The sequence below is a fragment of the Halichoeres trimaculatus genome, unplaced genomic scaffold (genome assembly GCF_033239565.1).
Source record: "Halichoeres trimaculatus isolate MK-OKI-2021-1 unplaced genomic scaffold, fHalTri1.1 fHalTri1_scaffold_16, whole genome shotgun sequence".
Classification (NCBI taxonomy): domain Eukaryota; kingdom Metazoa; phylum Chordata; class Actinopteri; order Labriformes; family Labridae; genus Halichoeres; species Halichoeres trimaculatus.
The window spans coordinates 7,026,002-7,044,972 of record NW_027437194.1 but is presented as its reverse complement, the minus strand read 5'-3'; the positions used below and the strand labels follow the sequence as shown (position 1 = coordinate 7,044,972).

The 18,971-nt window shown below is 37.8% G+C and overlaps 1 protein-coding gene across 12 annotated transcripts in view; it reads left to right on the top strand.

Moving 5' to 3' along the window:
- vav2 (vav 2 guanine nucleotide exchange factor) overlaps positions 1-18,971 on the top strand; it is a 291,784-nt gene that overhangs the window by 255,232 nt on the left and 17,581 nt on the right. For 4 of the 12 annotated variants that reach the window (XM_074690248.1, XM_074690253.1, XM_074690247.1 and 1 more), the window contains 13 exons: positions 977-1,076; positions 2,707-2,802; positions 9,377-9,445; positions 9,629-9,715; positions 11,108-11,196; positions 11,293-11,425; positions 11,827-11,841; positions 12,130-12,239; positions 12,395-12,496; positions 14,625-14,713; positions 15,591-15,604; positions 15,706-15,724; positions 16,103-16,230. In XM_074690248.1, coding sequence (XP_074546349.1) covers positions 977-1,076; positions 2,707-2,802; positions 9,377-9,445; positions 9,629-9,715; positions 11,108-11,196; positions 11,293-11,425; positions 11,827-11,841; positions 12,130-12,239; positions 12,395-12,496; positions 14,625-14,713; positions 15,591-15,604; positions 15,706-15,724; positions 16,103-16,230 — 1,051 coding nt within the window. The remainder of the gene's footprint in view (positions 1-976; positions 1,077-2,706; positions 2,803-9,376; positions 9,446-9,628; positions 9,716-11,107; positions 11,197-11,292; positions 11,426-11,826; positions 11,842-12,129; positions 12,240-12,394; positions 12,497-14,624; positions 14,714-15,590; positions 15,605-15,705; positions 15,725-16,102; positions 16,231-18,971) is intronic. The other 8 variants (XM_074690256.1, XM_074690255.1, XM_074690252.1 and 5 more) reach the window with 3 other exon arrangements.

The following is an 18,971-nucleotide window of genomic DNA, read 5'->3' as shown; positions in this document are numbered from 1 at the left end:
AGCGGCATCCTCCAGGCAAGATGACTTTGAACTTCCTCCCAGCTGAGCCTACAGATCTATGTCAGGGTCCCATTGTAATATCTAATGAACGCAACGCTCACAGTCTCACCGCTCAAAATGAAGAGATTTTTAGACTCACATGCTGATAAGAGGAACTCTGCGGAGCTGCTGATATGAAGCAGCGTCTTTCATTAGATCTCTGTGAATATGGTGAGTTGGCAAGAGGATGCAGACTCCTCAATTACTGCCTTGGGATCAGAATACAGTCATCTCTTATTCATAGCAGTCACGTAGAGTTATAATCATAATTCATTTATTCATTTATCTGGCCCATATAGTGCCTAATGACTCTCTAGCTGACCTCTCAAATTGTGTTATTAATCTTATAATTAATGTGCTGTACGTCCCCTACAGGCTCCAAGAGGCAAACTAGTTGAAAGCTAATTGTGGGCTCAAACAGCAATTTTCCTCGTCCCTCTGTTTTCAAAGATATAATATAATTCCAACACTTAGATTATGAGGAATAGCCTCATTAATCCTTTTTGAACCTCATCCCCAGATTTCTAACCATACCTTGGGTTTTGAACAGGTTTTATGAGCCCACATGTCTTTGGATGTTCTCACAGAGGGAGCAGGAGTCAAAAATCTCAGCTGTAGATTTCTTTTAAATGACATTAATATTTTATAGTTATGAGCTGGAACATTTGTAAGATGTGTTCAACAGCAGAGCGCCTGGCTGGATTCAATGCAGTTAGCAGTTTTAAAATTGAATGTGATCAGCAAGGCAGAGCACTCGAAGATTCCTGTCTTTATTGAACTTTTGATTTACACACTTCACCGCCTCTCTATGGAGATAGTTTTTACTTTTTTTCATTTCTAGAAGGAAATGTGGTTTGTTTCAAAGAGCCTTCAAAAGGTGATACAAGAAAGGGGATTATTACAGATTAACACTTTGTTGTATTGTGTCCTTTTTCAGGTTGTTGATCTACGGCCAGTACTGCAGCCTCATGGAGAACGCCCAGAAGACACTGGATGAGCTAATAGCAACACGAGAGGACATCAAAATTAAAGTAGAGGTAATGTCCTGCCACACTTACCCCAAACACATAAACCAAGTGATGACTGTTTTGCACATTAAACACATTAAAGTCAGCCAGGGAGGCAGGACTACATCCAGGATCAATAAAATATACTATATACTATATTTAAAGTCAGTGGAAAGGCATAAGTCAGCAAAATTATCAGTAATTAACACTTGGGGGGGGACTCTTTCCTGGACAGGTTTCTAGAAGGCTGGTCAATCAAAGGGAAGGGGGTTTGTGGAGTGGGGAGCCTTAAAGAGACAGTGGTCAAAACAAAGTGTTTCAAACAGAGGCTGAAATAAGGGTTTTCTACAACAGCAGTATGACAAAACACGCCTGTTTTAAGCTATAAATCATGTTATGAAGGTGCCAAAGGCGGCATTAAAACCTAAAAGAAAAATCAAAATTTTTGGTCAAAACAAAGAATTGGATTTGTCCTATTTCCAGAATTCTGACTGCAGGATACGATTTTCAGAAGGTGAAGTTTGGAGGTTCTTTTTTCTGTTTTTTTTTTTTTTTTCTTAGTGGATTTTCCTAAGTTTATGAAAAAGACTTAATCACCTCCGTCTGTTTGTTTGTCTGTGGACAACATAACTCAAAAATAATGAACAGATCTTCATGAGATTTTCAAGAAATGTTCAAAATAGGATAAGGACAAAGTGAATAAATTTTGGTGGTAATCCGAATTACCGTCTGGATCCAGGACTTTTTTAAAGGATTCTTTGTCATTGTGAGATAGGGCCGTTTTCACCATACCTGCATATAACTCCACGGTAAAAGATTGCTTTGCAAAACAATACAGTACGGTCCAGATCCTGGCAATATTCTGGATACTAAGATCTGGGATATGAAATATGTGCTTGTTCATTATAATTTTCAACACTGTCAGGAAACAGATTTACGTACAAACCTGCAACTAACACCAAATTGTAGCAGACAGTCTGCTGAAAGGGAGTATAACATTAAAGTAGGACTAAAGTGTTGGTGACAACATTAGTTTTTAGTATAGAACGATAAACGATAGATCCTTAACTAACAATAAAAAGGAATAACTAACTTATTCAGTGTTGATGTGGATAACAACAGCAACTGCTCTGGAGTTGTTGACTGAAATAGGAAATGATTACAGCCAGGGTAGCTGAAAACAAGATATTCGCCCAGAGAAAGAAACGCTCTGTAACTGGGTTAAACAGATTCTTTCTCTGCATAAGAAGAGGGATAGCCGCTCCTGTTACTGCACATTCATAGAAAAGTGAATAGAGAAAAGCCTTACACACACCAATGTAAAGGACCCTTATAGCATGCGTCCCACAAAAGGCAGTTTCTTATAGAGCTGGTGCTGGGTCTATAGGACTTTTCATTAGTCTGAGGAATTTCCCTGTCAGCACTCACAGAAACTGCGTCACAAATGGTAGCGCTACCAAGGCTTTTGGATCCAAAGAGGAAAAACTGGTCTTGTTGTTGTTGGTAATGGAATGCACTATGAATGTGTGGAAGCGGTCGCAGCACTGCATCAAAACACAGCGAACCAAACAATGAATGAATGCTTGTGAGCAGGAAATGTGCAACACAGCATCATGCAATGTGTAATAACTTCCCTGCTGTGTGTGTCATTGTTCTACAGGAATGTACGATGAAAGTGCAGGAAGGGAAGTTCAAGCTGCAGGATCTGCTGGTGGTCCCCATGCAGAGGGTGCTGAAGTATCACCTACTACTGAAGGTAAGAAGTAGTGCGCTGCTGAAAAACTAACAATGCAATCAGTTTTAAACCTTAAAGGCAAAGAAGATGACACTGCCACAACATCAAAGTGGAGCAACTAATGTGGACCTCTATTTGATTTCAAAACAGACTCTGACCGTCTGTGCATCACAGCTCTGTGAATCCCTGTCAAGCACATCCCAAAGAAAGAAAGAAAGAAAGAAAGTCTTTATCACTGTGATGACTGAAGCAGATGGAATGAAAATTGCTTTTCACACTTTCCTCTTCATCTTTTATTATTCTTACACTCAACCCCTTCCCCCCCATGAAGGTTTCAAAGGTGGCTTTGAAAAGTGTGTAGCAGCCTTTTCTTAGAGGAAGCTGAAGTCAGCTTGAATTCACAGCAGCTACAATTACATCTGAGCAGAAGCTGACCAAAAAGTTGCAAACTTGTCAAACAGTTACTGTAGCGTTATCCCAACCGTGACCTTTTTACAGCAGCATGGTAATGAATAATTAAGGTTTGAATGTAAGAAAAAAAAGACATGTTTGATGATAAAATCATTTCAAGCTATTAGGATGCACTAGCCTTCAAAAGCCTTCTTTGTCAGCAGACAGTGTTGGTTAAAGGAAGAGGCAACTTTCCAAAAAGTTATTTTCAAAGTTTAAGAAATTAAAATCTTTATTTAACTAAAATCTGATTTTCTACAAAGCTCACACATTGATTCATAAACACTCCTTTAATAACAGGAGTTTTTGTCCGATGGGTGATGATTCATATCTGTGGTACTTCTGTCTGATCCTTAACAACCATCCTGCATTGAGTCTGTCTATTCCTGTCACTGAGCTTTGACTGGTGACAGCGTTCCTCTGGTTTTGCCCTTTCCTTTTCTTGAATAATCCTCTTGCCCAAGGCTAAAAATGTGTTTGTTGTTTTTGTGAACAGTCCATCTGCAATTTGAGTGGCAACTATTTGCCCTTTTGGTAACTGTCAAATACACTTTGTAGCTTTAAAAAGTCACTGCTGCAGCACACACTTCTGTGTGGCATTTAATGTCATAGAGCTTGTGTGTCTATCTTTGTTCTTTAACTTTGGTTCTGGATTGTTTTTTGGGGATTTTTTTTTATTTTATGATACAAATGTGCATGATTAAAAATGTGTCAGAAATACCCACTGTAGATAACTTGATGAAAGGTAGGACATCTGCCAGTGTCAGTACCCCAATGAATCAAAATGTCAGTGTGCAAAGATCAGCGTTGGCGCTGTTGCCTCTAGGGGTGTCTCTATACAACCTTAACCCTTCCAAAACAACAGTGATATTGCAACCTTTTTTGTAGTACACAATGTTATAAAAGGCTTAATCAAGTGTTATTACTCAAACTCATGGATGAAGTTGGTCGTAGTAAGTTTCCCCATTTTGCCACCCCAGGAAACTTGTGCATGACAAGTTTTGCATTCAGCTGCAACATCTTTTGCAGACTTTGGCAAAAAATACTGCCACACAGCAGACATCACCCCTACTACTTGCTACTTCTGTTAGCACTTTAGCACATGCTGTTGTTGTGATCACATGGCCTCTGCATGCTGGATCTGGCCACTGCTGGATAGAAGTGCCAGAGGGGAGTCTGAAACGGACTGTATATATAAGAGATTTTAGATGCAGGCTGTTATAATTCAGTACTCACATTTAGCTGATATCAGACCAATGTCAGATATCAATATGGATTTGGGAAACCAATGGGTGAGACTCAGTGGTAGAGTTGTCCCCCCTCAATCAGAAGGTTGAACCCCGAAATTCCTCCCACTGTTGGTCAATCATGTGTGCCATCAGTGTGCCATTAGTGTGTAAATGTGGTGTGGATGGGTGAAATGACACTGAAACTAAAGCGATTAAAGTGGTCTGTGAGACCAGAAAAGCACTATATAAGTACTGGTCCATTTACCATTTGGTCCATTCACTATTTAATACAGGTTGGAGAAAAAAATCGAATATCAATATATTGGAATTTTTTGTTTGGCAATATGAAAATTGGGAGTCAAAAAATCACTTCTTTTTTTCAAATTCATATTCTTCATTGCAGTCTTTGTTTATAAACTGGATTGGAAAAAAAGTTACCACTCCTCTCCAGCAGAGGGCAAAATGTTTCTCTCCGACTCATGTGATGAGCATTTAATGGGAAAATATGGCTCCTGATATAGTCTGTAGACATTATCGCCATCATTTAACTTTTTCACATGGTCTGGTTTAAAAAAAAAAAACAAAAAACTAAATATGGCAAAATTTGTAAATATCGAAGATTTGCAATTTAAAGTGAATCTGCACCCAAAAATCGTAATAGAATGCAACAGCGAGAATAGCATATCGTCCCAGCCCTACCATTTACCCCTAGTTGCCTCATTCTGATGTTCCTGACTTGTACCCACAGCTGAGTTTGCATGTTTTCAAGTGTATATAGGGGTTCTCTTTAGGCTCTTCAGCTTCATCCCACAGTCCAAAAACATGCTGGTTAGGTTAATCGGTCACCCATTATTGAGAAAGTGTAGCGAAAGGGTTTTTCATCTCTGTATGTCAGCCCTGTTGTCAGCAAGTGACTTGTCCAGAGGGTCTCATCGTCCAGTGACAGCTTATTTCATAATTTTATTCTACACATCAACAAGACACTTTTGTCCAAAGCAACGTACAATGCAAAAATTTTGACTGAAGGGAAAAACCTAGTTAGTGTGTCAAAGTGCTTCAAGTTATTTGGCTGCTTATTTGGGTGCCGCCATCAAGTGCAAAAACTGTTTTTTTCATTATGAATGATGTAGCCATAGCTAACCTCATTGATAACCGCAACAATAACATTCCACCATCAACAGTATTCAATAATCAGTGCAGAATATTCACCAGGAACTGGTTCTGAGACATTCTGACTCTTTCTACCCCTGAGGAAGAGGAGAAGGGTCAGATTCAGTGCCTAAGTGTTCCCTGAAAGAGTCTTCGGACATCTCATAACGTAGAAAGAGACTCTGCAGATCGTATAGAGTTAGGCAATTCATTCCACCATTTGGGCACAACAGAGGAGAAGAGTCTGGCTAGAGATTTGGAGCCTCGCTGGGCTGGGAGCACCAGGTGTCTTTCACAAGCAGAGCATAGTGGGAGAGAAGGGGTATAGACCTGGATGAGGGGCCCCAGGTAGGCAGGAGCCATTCCTTTTAGTGTTTTGTATTTGGTGCGGCCAGCTCTTTCGTATAAATTCACTGCTCTCAAGTCCTCTATCTCTGCAACAGGATTCATCGATTCATCAACAAAAGTGCCAGTTCCCCCACTGCATTGTGTATTCACCTGCTGTATGTTTTGTAGCTTGTTTTCTTTTGGCTTCATAATTATTAGAGAGGAAAATAAGCTCCAGCCAACTATAATTGGAAACTGTGGACTTGTACTGATTCTGCTTGTCCTAATATGCAAATATATTAAAGTTGAATATCTGACCCTTCTGTGGCAGCTCACATTTTCCCTCCAGCTCCGTGCTCCGTTCCTGGTGTTCATGTATAAAACAATTCTACCACTTTAATATTCCCCATGATTAATTTTGCATCTCAATTATGCCTGACTGTGTATATGAGTTTGTGATGTGGTGAGTAATGGAGGTGGGAGGCGGGTGTTGACGTCAGGTGGTTGTAAGGCTACTCAGAAAGTGCTTCGACTTGTGTATTAGTTTGTATGGAACCCCCACAGGAGTCTCAGTGAGGTCAAATCAGCCGTGCTCTAATCAGATTAAATGCACCCCATTTCACGACTTCCCACAGCTCTGCAGCCAAACACTGCTGTGTGCTGTGGCTTCAGGGCATGTCAGACTGACAAGTCCTGTTTGTGAGTGTATGCGTTTGTCCAGTCATGCCTAAGGGTACGTCTTCAGCTTATTTTGTATAGATTTCATCAAAGTAGAATCCAGCAGTTTGGTCATGGTTTGACTACTCGTCTCTCTTCATCTTTTATGTACCAGAGCTACACTCTGAATAAAATCTATTCAGCACAGTCATAAGTAATTCTCCTCAAGCAGTCTCTGAATTTTTGATGACTTTCCAGTGTTTTTAAAGGGCCTGTGGACTGCTGGTTGTATTAGTGGGTGCACTTGGCTGTGCAGAGAGTACAGCTAGAGACAACAGTGCCGAAAGAAATTCTGCAGAGTCAGCTGATCACTTGAATAAAGACACTGCATTTGCAGAAAATTTATGCAGCAATCTAGCAAACTTCTAACTTCTAGCAATCTAAACTTGGTGGTGCTCATACTTCTTCAAATGGAAAACTAGTGAGGGGAAAAATGCGCTTGATTTTGAACTGAAGGCTGCTTCTGTAGGAGGGTGGGTGTTGTTTCTGCTGTGTCATGCTTTCTTGTAAATCTATTTACTCTCATATATAAAAGGTTTTTCCGACATAAACAGATCTATTATTTGTCAAAATTTGGTTAGAACTCAGAGATTTCTTTGCTCGAAAAGCGTGTTTGCATTTGAGTTGCGTTTTGGATGTCTCTCTGGAGATGAGTCATCGCCGAACAATGAGTTTCCTGCATTAGCATGTCTGACCTGAGGAATAACATTTTTAGCCTCTAATGCGAATTTGAGAAACACATTATGCAGCATTTATGCACAGCTTTGCAAAGAACTCCTGCACAGGCAAATGTTTCCTCTACTTACTCTGTGGTGACAATAAAACATTCTTGATTATGTGTCTTGATGACACTTGGTTTCTTCTGTTTGAATGTTTTTTTATTTGTTGATACTAAATCATTTGAGTTTCTCTTATAACTGTTTTTTTTAAAGGACAAATATTGGATTGTGTGTCGTGTAATATTTTGAATGAGCAACTTTAGTTCCAGGACATCTGGCTTCACTTTGTTTATATCTAAAAAAGTACATAAAATGATAATAAGTTATAAAAAAAAACATTCATTACAATATAGTGCTTTCCAAAGTTTTCAAAGACACTACAGATTGCAGAACATATATAAAAAGACATATTTCAGATGCATGATGACACCGTTTTTTGTTTAAATATGCAAATCAAACAAAGTTTCTTCACTGCGCTACATCCACTTTATGAATCATCCTGATGGGGTATGTTAGGATACATTAACAGAAATCACATATTGTAACAATATTACATATTTACTATTATTCACATGTGAAGGAGGCAAAAACTTCTACCATCTGTTAACATAAAGAAGATTTGGGTCTGGTGGCTTGTTAGAACTCAAGACCCAAGTAATATTTTCTATGACTATGTGAACAATAAAACTACCTAAGAAGTAGGGCTGCAATCGCAATTGCAATGGCAATGTCAGCACATGCAATTCAGATTTTTCTCCATGATAACCAAGCAAGTCTGTAGACTCATCATGACACAACTTTTTTTTTAATCGCAAGCACAATCGCAATATTGTCCACCTAATCGCAAATCGCACCTTTTCCCCAAATCGTGCAGCACTACTAAGAAGACTGCTCTCTCCTTTTATGCCTCTGTGTCTCTGTGTTTGATCCAAAAAACGTACAAAACATATTTTTTTGATCAGATTCATCTTGGGCGCTCCATCCTTTGAACCTCTTTCTCTTGATCGTGCTGCTTTGCCACAAACACCAAAGTGAGAAGTGACACAGCAAACAAGTGTTACGTTTGTGCTTACCCGCATTAACCCCATACAATCAACAAAATAAAGCAAACTAACAAAACAAGACCGAAAAAGGTGTAGGCTGAAGCCTTTGCTTATTTTGCCTACCCTTTTCAAATTCATAATTTACTCAGCTTCCTTTTGGTTGATGTGAAACAATCAGAAATTCACATGTATCCAAAATTTGAGCACATTTTGTGCTCACATCATAGTTCTGTGCTTTACAATCATTTTCTGACTTGCAGCATCTTGCTATGTCTCTGTCATCTCACATCTGCTCCTCATATCCATGCTGAGCTCTCATCCAAAGAGAGCACTACTCTCACCCACATTGTTTTACAAGCATTATTTTGATTGACAAGTTACACCAGACTCTGCCTCCCACTGCTGAAACATATAATTTACTTTTGTAGGCGCAGTTAACGGTTGTAGCCGAATTGACGTCTATAGATGTCAATGGCAGCGAACATGGATATTTTATTATTGGCCAGTTAAGAAAATGTGAATTTACGAATGTTCACTTCTTCGTGTATTCATTTGATTAGTCATGCACTACAATTTTGTAATGTCCTATAATTCAGATTCTTTATTTGGGGACCTTAAGCAGATATGAGATTAAAATGTGATTGATTAATTACAAATCCTGTAATCAATTAGATTAATTCTTTTAATCGCCTGACAGCAATAGCTGTGATATGTTTTGTTATGTTGTGTTGTGTTTTATTTTATGTTATGTTATGCTGTTGATAGTGCTCTGCTGAAACCTCTGACATATCAGTGTCACATCTTTGATCACAGTAAAAATAAGATGTTACATCTCCCACAGCTGCTGCTTTCTTTAAAACAAGACACAATTTGTTTTACTTAAAGTAAGTTAAATGTGTCCAAGGCGGATTTTTCATACTATTTTTTGCGTGATTATAACAAGAATCATTTTCTTTTACAGGAACTTTTGAGCCACTCAACCGACCGACCAGAAAGACAGCAACTAAAGGAGGCTCTGGAGGCCATGCAGGTCTGTCTGCTTGCAGGAGAATGTCATAAAGAATACTGCATAACTGCTCAACAGTCCTCGAATCAATGACTATATAAATTCTTTCATACAGCTACTCAAACCTCTTTAAATCTAGCATGATATGACAGATGTCAGAAAGATTTTCAGCTGAAGGCTGAGATGACGTATGTGTTTCTCTCTCAGGACCTGGCAATGTACATCAACGAAGTCAAGAGGGACAATGAGACACTGAAGAAAATCAGCGAATTCCAAAGTTCAATAGAAAATCTTGTAAGTATTTTAAAGCCCTGTCATTTTCTTTTCATGGGAAGTAGGGCAATTTGCTAAACATTGTTTGACTTGAAGTAAAGGCCTTGGGAAGGTTTTTTATTGGCTTCTTATCAATGATGGAGAATTGTACTTAAGCACACTTCAACCTGCAAAACATTTTCTTTGTTATCATTATTTTTTTTAACTGTAGCTACTGTGCTTCTGTGTCCTTAACTCACTCACTCTCATGGCCATTTTTTCAAAAAGATCAGGGTTTATATATGTTTTTGACAAATATTTCATGTACTTTCCAAACGTAAAACTACTGGGTAATCAGCTCGTAGACACAAGGACTGTCCACTGAGCATTTTTTTATTGACAAAATCTGAATGGCTTCTGTTTCAAAATACTTTGTTTTGTTTTTATTTTCCTTTTGCAACTTTGCAACTTGTGCAGAATGATCAAACATTTATTTCACTGACATGTTTTTTACCAACACTGATTTTGAGGTTGTGGATGTCTAACACTGGCTACTTTGAACTTTTCTGGAACATTATAAAAACACGTGATTCACACTACTTTTTTTTTTCTTGGTCTGAAAAGTAAATCTCACTGGAAACACATTTTGCATAAAAGATGTTTTAACAGTTTCTGAAAGTTTACTTTGAAAAAAAAAGTTTTTAATTTGAGCTTGAATCAGCCTTCAAAATCTAAAATGTGTTGAGGAAACTTTATGTCAGTCAGTTTAACAATGGCGTTTAAATTTGGCAGCCCCCCAAGTCAGTGTTCATGTTTAACATCTTGCCTGTTCTGTGTTACCTTAGGTGCCATACAATTCATTTTGGTTTTACTCATCTGCTTCATGAGGGCAAAACTGAAATCATATCAAGTATTTTTGTCTTATTTTAAGTAAAAATTGTCTTGTTATACTCAAAATGAGCCACATTTAACCTATCAGTCCAGAAAAATGTTTTGTTTCAAGTTGCTTAAAGATAAAATTAAGGTCTGAGTTGCTTGTAATATGTAAAAAAAAAAAAAAAAATGATAATAAATAAAAACAAAAATCCGCCAATGTTTCAAGAAAAAAGTGATAGAAAATTTGCCTTAGAGTAAAATAATGTCTTAACACAAGTAACTTTTCTGTTGTTCCATCGGCAGATGTTTTTACTCAACATAAGCAAAGCAGACCTCATTTTTGTCTTTAAATAACTTGAAACAAGACATTTTTCTGGACTAGTCAGGTGAATATGGCTCATATTAGGTCCGAAAAGACGTTTTTCTACTGAAAATAAGACAAAAACACTTGGTAAGATATTAGTTTTTAAAATTTAATGGTGGCTCATTTTTATGCATGGCTTCTCATTAAATGTACTTGGCAGTGAGTTGACTTTCTGTGTGTCCTTGTGACCTAAGCAGCAGGTGAAACTGGAGGAGTATGGGAGACCAAAGATTGATGGGGAACTCAAAGTGTCCTCCATCGTCAACCGAACAAAACAGGACCGGTGAGTCCATACCCAACAGAAAAATGTCTCATTATCCCAGAGAGGAAATAATCTAGTAGCAATAATATTTTTATTTTTAATTGTGTTTGTCCACAGGTATATCTTCCTGTTCGATAAAGTGGTCATAGTCTGCAAGAGGAAAGGCTATAGCTACGAGCTCAAAGAGATTATTGAACTACAGTCATATAAAATGTCAGATGATCCCATGAACAACAGGGACATGAAAAAGGTAAGACGTGGTTGGATTGTGAAAGGACTCAGACAGGGATCAGTTTTTACACAGTAACACTTCAATACAGTGAGACAGCCTTGCTAGTGCAGGTGAGGAAACCCTTTGTGTAACCATTATAAATGTTACCCTTGAGCTGAAGGACTGTGTTGATGGTAATTTCAGATATGGAACTTGTGAGTAATGCATTGAAGTGTCAGATCTGCATTGTGCTCGTCCGTGCTTGAAGAGATCATGTAAATGCAATGAAGGTCATTTAGGATTCATGAAATGTTCCTGCAGAGCATTGCGCCCGCAGTCTAACATGGCTTTTTATTTTGTTTGAATCTGCATGTGTCTTTCCATGTTTGCATGTGTAACTGGGTCTTTCTCTGGTGTCTTTCTTTTTGCATGCTTACCAGTCAAGTGGAAAAATGGTAAGCTCAACTGACCCTTTTTAATTTAGCTCATCTTCTCATGGTGGCAGTGGTGTTGTTGGGTGTGATTGCTTGGCACCAACCGGCTCTGTGAGCTGCCCTCCAGCTTTTAGCCACATGCATCGCTAAAGCATGTGGGGCATCTTTTAGTTCTAATTAAATGTGATCATTACTGCCGTATGTTTTTGTTAATATTTATTCAGGTATCACAAGCTGCTGTGTCTGTCTCTGTCATTGCCATCCGCATATATCTCTGCCATCTGTTCCTCACTCACGTTTTGCTTTCAGTGGTCATACGGTTTCTACCTGATCCACCTGCAAGGGAAGCAGGGATTCCAGTTCTTTTGTAAAACAGAGGAGACAAAGAGGAAGTGGATGGAGCAGTTTGACATGGCCATGTGAGTATAGCTGCACAATAGGACTAGCCACATGCTTAAATAATACATGTCACGTAGGATTCCAACACCCTTCAGAAAATACATCACTGTTATCACTATGCAAACTGTCTTTTCAAATCACTTCCTGTTTTCCTTTTTGTTGTTTACACTACCAGGTCCAATATCAAGCCAGAGAGAGCCACAGCCAATCAGCACAACTTCCAAATGCATACATTTGACAAGAACACCAACTGTCGGGCCTGCAAGATGCTGCTAAGGTAACAACCTGGAAAACTCACTGCTACATCACAGCACATTCATGTTCTATGATGAATAATACATGCACCCCATGACTTTCTAGGGAACATGCAGTTTCAAAAACATTTACATCTTAAAGTTTCTTCAAGGCAGCAAGTTCAGCTGACTGACCAGCATCTCTGCAGGAAGACAGTATTTTATACTGCACTAGTCCTTTAATGAACAATAATTACACTATAATCCGTCTGCATTTATAAAACAACAAAAAAGCTGTGCAGTTCATATCAGTAAAGCAGTGGTGACACTTTTAATCTTGTTTTTAATACGACTGAGCCAAACTCCATTTTTGTTTCCTAATACTGCCCCCTGTGGGTACAAATTATTTACAGAATTGTATCATTGAAGTTTGACTACTTCCCATTGATCCTTTAGCTGCATTCAAGCCATAACAACTGTCAGAGTTTATTGATTAACAGTTATTATAATGGTAAAACAAAATAAAAATCATAATCATTTTTGGACCACTTAATGCTTTATATATGATCTATTTTCACTCATGCTTTATGATTTTAAACTGTTTCTGTATTTTACATGTAGTGTTATTTTATCTCGTGTTATCTGCTCTGTATTTTTTTCTTTTTTCTTCAATTTTTTTTTCTTTTTTTTTGTTGTTGTGATCAGCTGGTTAATTTTCCAACAGCTTTGGCTTTATAAACCCAACATAAATGGTAATACATCCCAACCGTTAACCCCTCAATCACCACCCAGTCCCATCCACCCTAGATGGCAGTATACATGGAGCAGAAGTATCAACAGATAAGGGCACCTAGCTCCTTAAATAAATAAATAAATAAACCAAGTAGAAGAGGCAAAAAACACAGATACATGAATAAATAAATAATAAATAAATAAAATCTTGGTATAAATAAGTATCTGAGATTTACACGTGTTCTCACAAATAGTATGCAAACATTTAACATTTAATCAAGCACTGTTATTTTTTTCATTTATTTATTTTTCTGTATAGAACTTCAACAGGGTTTGTATTAAAGTGCTTTACAAATAAAGTTGGATTTGACTGAGTTTGATAATTAACATTCTGTATGACAGCTTGACTAAGTTTAAATGTTACTGGGTAGTATTATTAAGAGCAAATCTTCAATGCAATACAATTTACAATATTTCTATGTAAAATGTGGTGCATCTTAAAATAATAATGACAGATTATAATCTGAACCTAAATATTAGACAATGAGTAAGGGTGCTGTGTTTCTTCCTCATTGCCGCAGCACTTTAGATTGTCAGTAAATGTTATATTTGATACCACAGTAACAGAAAATCAAAAGTTAAACCAACTACAAATACAGCCACAGCTGGAGCAACAGACAACAAACAGAGTCAGACCTCAGAAGGAACCCTTTTTTTTGGCTAACACAGCCCCTCATTAGCGTTAAAACAACCTTTGGAAAACTTCCCTCTGAGTGTGACTGAGGCTGTCTGATGATATTTTTAAACACTCACACTCCATCAACTCTGTCCCTGAGTGCTCTTCCTCCTCCTCCTCTGTTAGAGCGCTGCTCCACTGCAGCAGGGACAACCCGTGTCACTGAACCACCACTTTCACCTCTATTACAGTCAGCCGGCTAAACTCCACTCTGTGTATTGACCCACAAATTTCATGGCTTGGCTGACCTAAATTCACAGAGCCACTGGAAGCAGGGACCAGCGTTTGCACTCTACACTAGATGCTAATTACTGCTGCAGCCCCAGCAGATCCTGTCGTGATTTATGGCACACACTATCCAACATGGCAGTGCCTGATGCATGCAGTGTAACTGTATGTGTTGCAGATACAGTTCTGGAGTGCACAGCCTTTAGCGGCTTGGGTTGATTTTGTGAAAAAAAAAAAAAAAAGGAAATGATGAATCTTGGGTAACCATACTCACTGTTTTTCAGATATGTAAGCAAACTAAAATGTATGATTATTTTCTTTTTCTTTACATATTTAAACTTAGATCCAATCCAACAGGAAGCAGCTCCCCTATGTGTGTTGCTCTTATAATTAAGTGGAATCATGTCTGGGACACTTCCTGTCTGCATTACTGATGTCTGTGTGTGTGTGTGTGTGTGTGTGTGTGTTTCCTCCAGGGGTATCTTCTACCAGGGCTACTACTGCTCTCGCTGCGGAACAGGAGCTCACAAAGAGTGTCTGGAAGTCATCACCATCTGTAAAATCAGTAGGTGTTTCCTCTGATGGAGAAGCTCTGTTTCAGGTCTAGCTTTTAGAGGGTGGATATAAAGATGCAATGTTTGAGGTAGTCTGTAAAGCCAGGTTGTGTGCGCGACATTGTTTGTGGTGATGTTTTTATGCTTTTAATTTACTGATGTAATAATCTGTACAATTCCTTTCTGTCCATGAGATATTAATACTGCTGAAGGGATGGGAATAGGGGAAACGGGTTATGTAAGGTTCCTGTGGTGCAGCGGGACCTAAAAATGATTCAGTTCACTTGATTTTGTTCAAGTGGAGAAAACTTCAAGTCTAGAGAGATGGCATATACATTTTTCCGGCAGAGATCTTCTTCAATAATTAACCAGCTTGTTTCATCTTTTGGTGACTCATTACAATGACTTTATGTAAAAAAAAAAAAGTATTTTATATCTTCTTTTCCTTGACATTTTCACATCTTTTAATTTGATAAACATAAAAATTAGGCTCACTGTACTTCTCAAAGCTCTCAAATTTCTTTCAGCTCAGCACGATCAGTACTTTCCTTTACATGCTAAAAAGACTGAACTCTCAATGCTGCCTACATGAAACTACAACCATTGAGCACAGTCACTCACAGTGAATAAAATGACCCTGGACTTAATAGAACGAATAACAATGTCGAGAATGTGAAGAATTAAGTGGTCATGGCACAAAGGAGATAGATACAAGGCCTGGCTTCTTCAGCTTGAGTGCTTTATCATGCGCTTTATGAAAGAGATGAGACGAAACACACTCAAACAGAAACGAAAGGTTGCCTTTTATGACAATTGCTAAGCAGTTCAGCTCAGATTGAATCAGTTTCTGTAGTGACTCATCTGACACTTTCCTCTTTCTCCCTTCAGATCCTCATGACTTGGTGAGTAAATCCTCTATCATCCTGCAGTAAATAAATAACATATCTTCTATCATCACAGTTTTTTTTTTTTAATTATTTGATTTTTTGTTTGCTTTTAACAGGAACCAGGGCTATCTTCAGGTAGGCACCGAGAATGATTGGAGAACATAAATTCACATGAGGCTGAGTGATGTGTCAGCTGTCATGTAACAAGTTTGTTCTGGACAGAGCTGTTTTTGTTACAACACAGCTCTCTACTGCCATCTAGTGGATAGATCTGATACAATAATGACATTAAGAATGATGCAGCGTGGGTGGTACTGCACAGTCATAAAAGTGCCATATGCCGTATGATTGACATATCTATATGGAATAAGATCCTTAAAGACATGAAGACATCAACTATAATTTGAATATCATTGAAATGTCAACGTCTACTTTCTGTCCCTCATTGCCAACCTTACATTTATCCCCTTTATTCTTAAGACAACTCAGTGCAAACGAGCTGTTGTATTCCAGGTCCCAAGATGGTGGCAGTGAGAAACTATCATGGCACGCCAGCCGCTGCCGGGAAGACGCCGCTCTGTTTTCAAACTGGAGATTTTATTGAGCTGCTGAAGGGAGACCCTGACACGGCGTGGTGGGAGGTACAGTATAACCTCTATCTGAAACCATGGCCCACTCTGAGAAGCAAAGCTTGATTTTTGATATTGAAACATCTCAAATGAATTCTCCAGGGATACTCAGTTTCAGAGCTGAAAGTGCTGAATTACACCCACAAAAAGTTTAAGTAGATCACATCCAAAGTGAGTGCACAGAGCAGGACTTAGTGCATTTTTACTCTGTGGGATGTCTGTGGAAAAAAGTTGCAACTTCTACACTGAAGCCTGGTTTCACACTTAGGAATTAGTCTTTACCACAGCCACCACACTAATGTAAAATATATGCTGTGGGTTGTGGTGAAGATTAAGTACCAGAAAATGTGAGGAAGAAAATTGTATCTGAGTGTAGTTCTCAAGTCCACTTTGTCATGTCCCACTAGCACTATTACGCAATGAAAACGTCAAATAGGCCAAGATGTACGAGACTAACAGATGCTTACAGCTTCAACTGTGTCTCAAATGCTTTAAGGGTTAAATGTGGCACTTAGATTTAATCAAACTTTTTAATCCTTAAATAAGTAAAGAGAAATATTGACAGAGGTAATATGTGTGGTCTGTGTAGAGTTAGAAATACATGCAAATGAGATATTGTACATATTGTCAAAATTGGTATTGTTCATATAGACAAGTGATTCCTAAAGAAGGGTCCACCAACCATGGCTTGGGGGTCTGTCAAAAACTGTAAAAACATTTGTAAAAGTCTGCTATATCATTGAAAAAGCATATCAACAAACCAGAAATCAGCTCTTCTTTTTTTATTACTCCCACCCAATTTAGTTTTGTGCCATGAGATGAATTCTGATCATGACATGTCCATCACTTAAAAGTGCGCAACAATAAAAACAACAACAAAAAAAACCTCTCAAAACAAAAAACACCCCAGAGCCAACACCTTCTCAAAGTTTACAAAATAAATTACATGGAAAGTATGAATGTAGCCCAGTTATATTGTTGCAAATTACTACATAGTACATTTTACATAGATCTGATAGATCAATTTATTTTTATGGTATAAAAAATATGTCCATTTGTCTAGGTGACAATAATGAGGAAGTCCTAATGTTACAAATGTAAGAAATAACTTCCCTTTTATCTGTGATTTGGTCTTAGACCAAGCTTTTTTTTTTTTTTTTTTAAAATTTTATTTTATTAATACTTTCACCAAGCAGGTTATGTTTTGGGGAAAGTTTGTCTGTCGGTTTGTCTGTGAACATCATAACTCAAAAACTTACAAACGGATCTTGATGAAATTTTCAGGAAATGTTCAAAATGTGATAAGAAAGAAGTGACAAAATTTTGGAGGTGATCCGGATCACTGTCTGGATGCAGGACTTTTTTAAAGGACTCTATATCATTGTGAGATAGGACCGTTTTCACCATATGTGTATATGACTCCATGATAAATGGTCAGATTGCTTTGCAAAACAATACAAGACAAAGTCACCGTAATTTCGGACAGATGTAAAAGTACGATCCAGATCTTGGCAATATTCTGGATACTAAGATCTGGAATATGAAATATGTACTGGGTCATCATAATTTTCAACAGTGTCAGGTAACAAATTATCATACAAACCTGCAACTAACACCAAATTGTAGCAGACAGTCTGCTGAAAGGGAGTATAACATTAAAGTCGGACTAAAGTGTTGCGTGACGATCACAATATGCTAGGTGGAGGTCTGTGCTCTCTGAATGCTTTTCTAGTTTTTAAAAACCTTTGTTACATATTTTTCTTCTACTATAGAACTATGGGTGATAGATCCTGACCTAACAATAAAAAGGAATAACTAACTCTTTCAGTGTTGATATGGATAACAAGAAACTGAAATAGAAAATGATTACAGCCAAGGTAGTTGAAAACTATTATTATATTATTATTATTATTCTTAAATGAACATTTATTCCAAGCTAACTGTGTCTTTTTTTACTTAGCAAAGACATAAAAGTGATCTCAGTCCTCTTTAATTAGCCTTGCAAAAAAAAAGCACATACCACAGTTGGCCAGATGTTGCCACTCTTATCATTTTCCTTTTTTTAAATCAGAAAGGGTCAAGACAAACTGTCCATATTTTATCTGCTATCTAAATATGGGCTCATCATTTGTGTCTGTAAGTCAGGAGGTAATTTCAAAGCAACTCAAGTTCATACATAAAACATCATCTGTATACACAAAGAAATATAGAAGTGACGTAGATGTTGTAGGTGAGTAAATGTTAATGATATAGCTGGACTGTAATTGTCTTAGTTTTGCTAATCTAATTAAATTCATGTGGTACACAAATTCGCAGGAATTAGTTGTTGCATAATCTGAAAAAAAGAACAGGAAAGGGAGACTTTTGAATCTAAATAAAGAAGGTGAATTAAAAAGAACACTTTAAAACTGTCCATCCAAAAGTTTTCTTTTTCAAGTTTTCTCTCCTTTCTTCGTCTTTCTTGTTTTGCTGCAGTCAAGGGCACCTAATGCACCTTTAATGCAGTGAGATTTTTAAGGCTTTTTGAATCTGAAATAAGCAGACACCGCTGAAACAAACATTCCTTTGAACTGTGAAGAAGTTAAAAACTTCCACGTATCTCTTATAGTTGAACATCAGTGATTCTGTACCTGCAAACCCAGAGGATTCTCTGCGGTAAATGTGGCTGGATGACAGAAGCTGTTATATTACCTGCTCTGGGCACTTTTGATACTCCTGCTGAGTCACTGACTTTTGGACACTTTCAAGTCCTT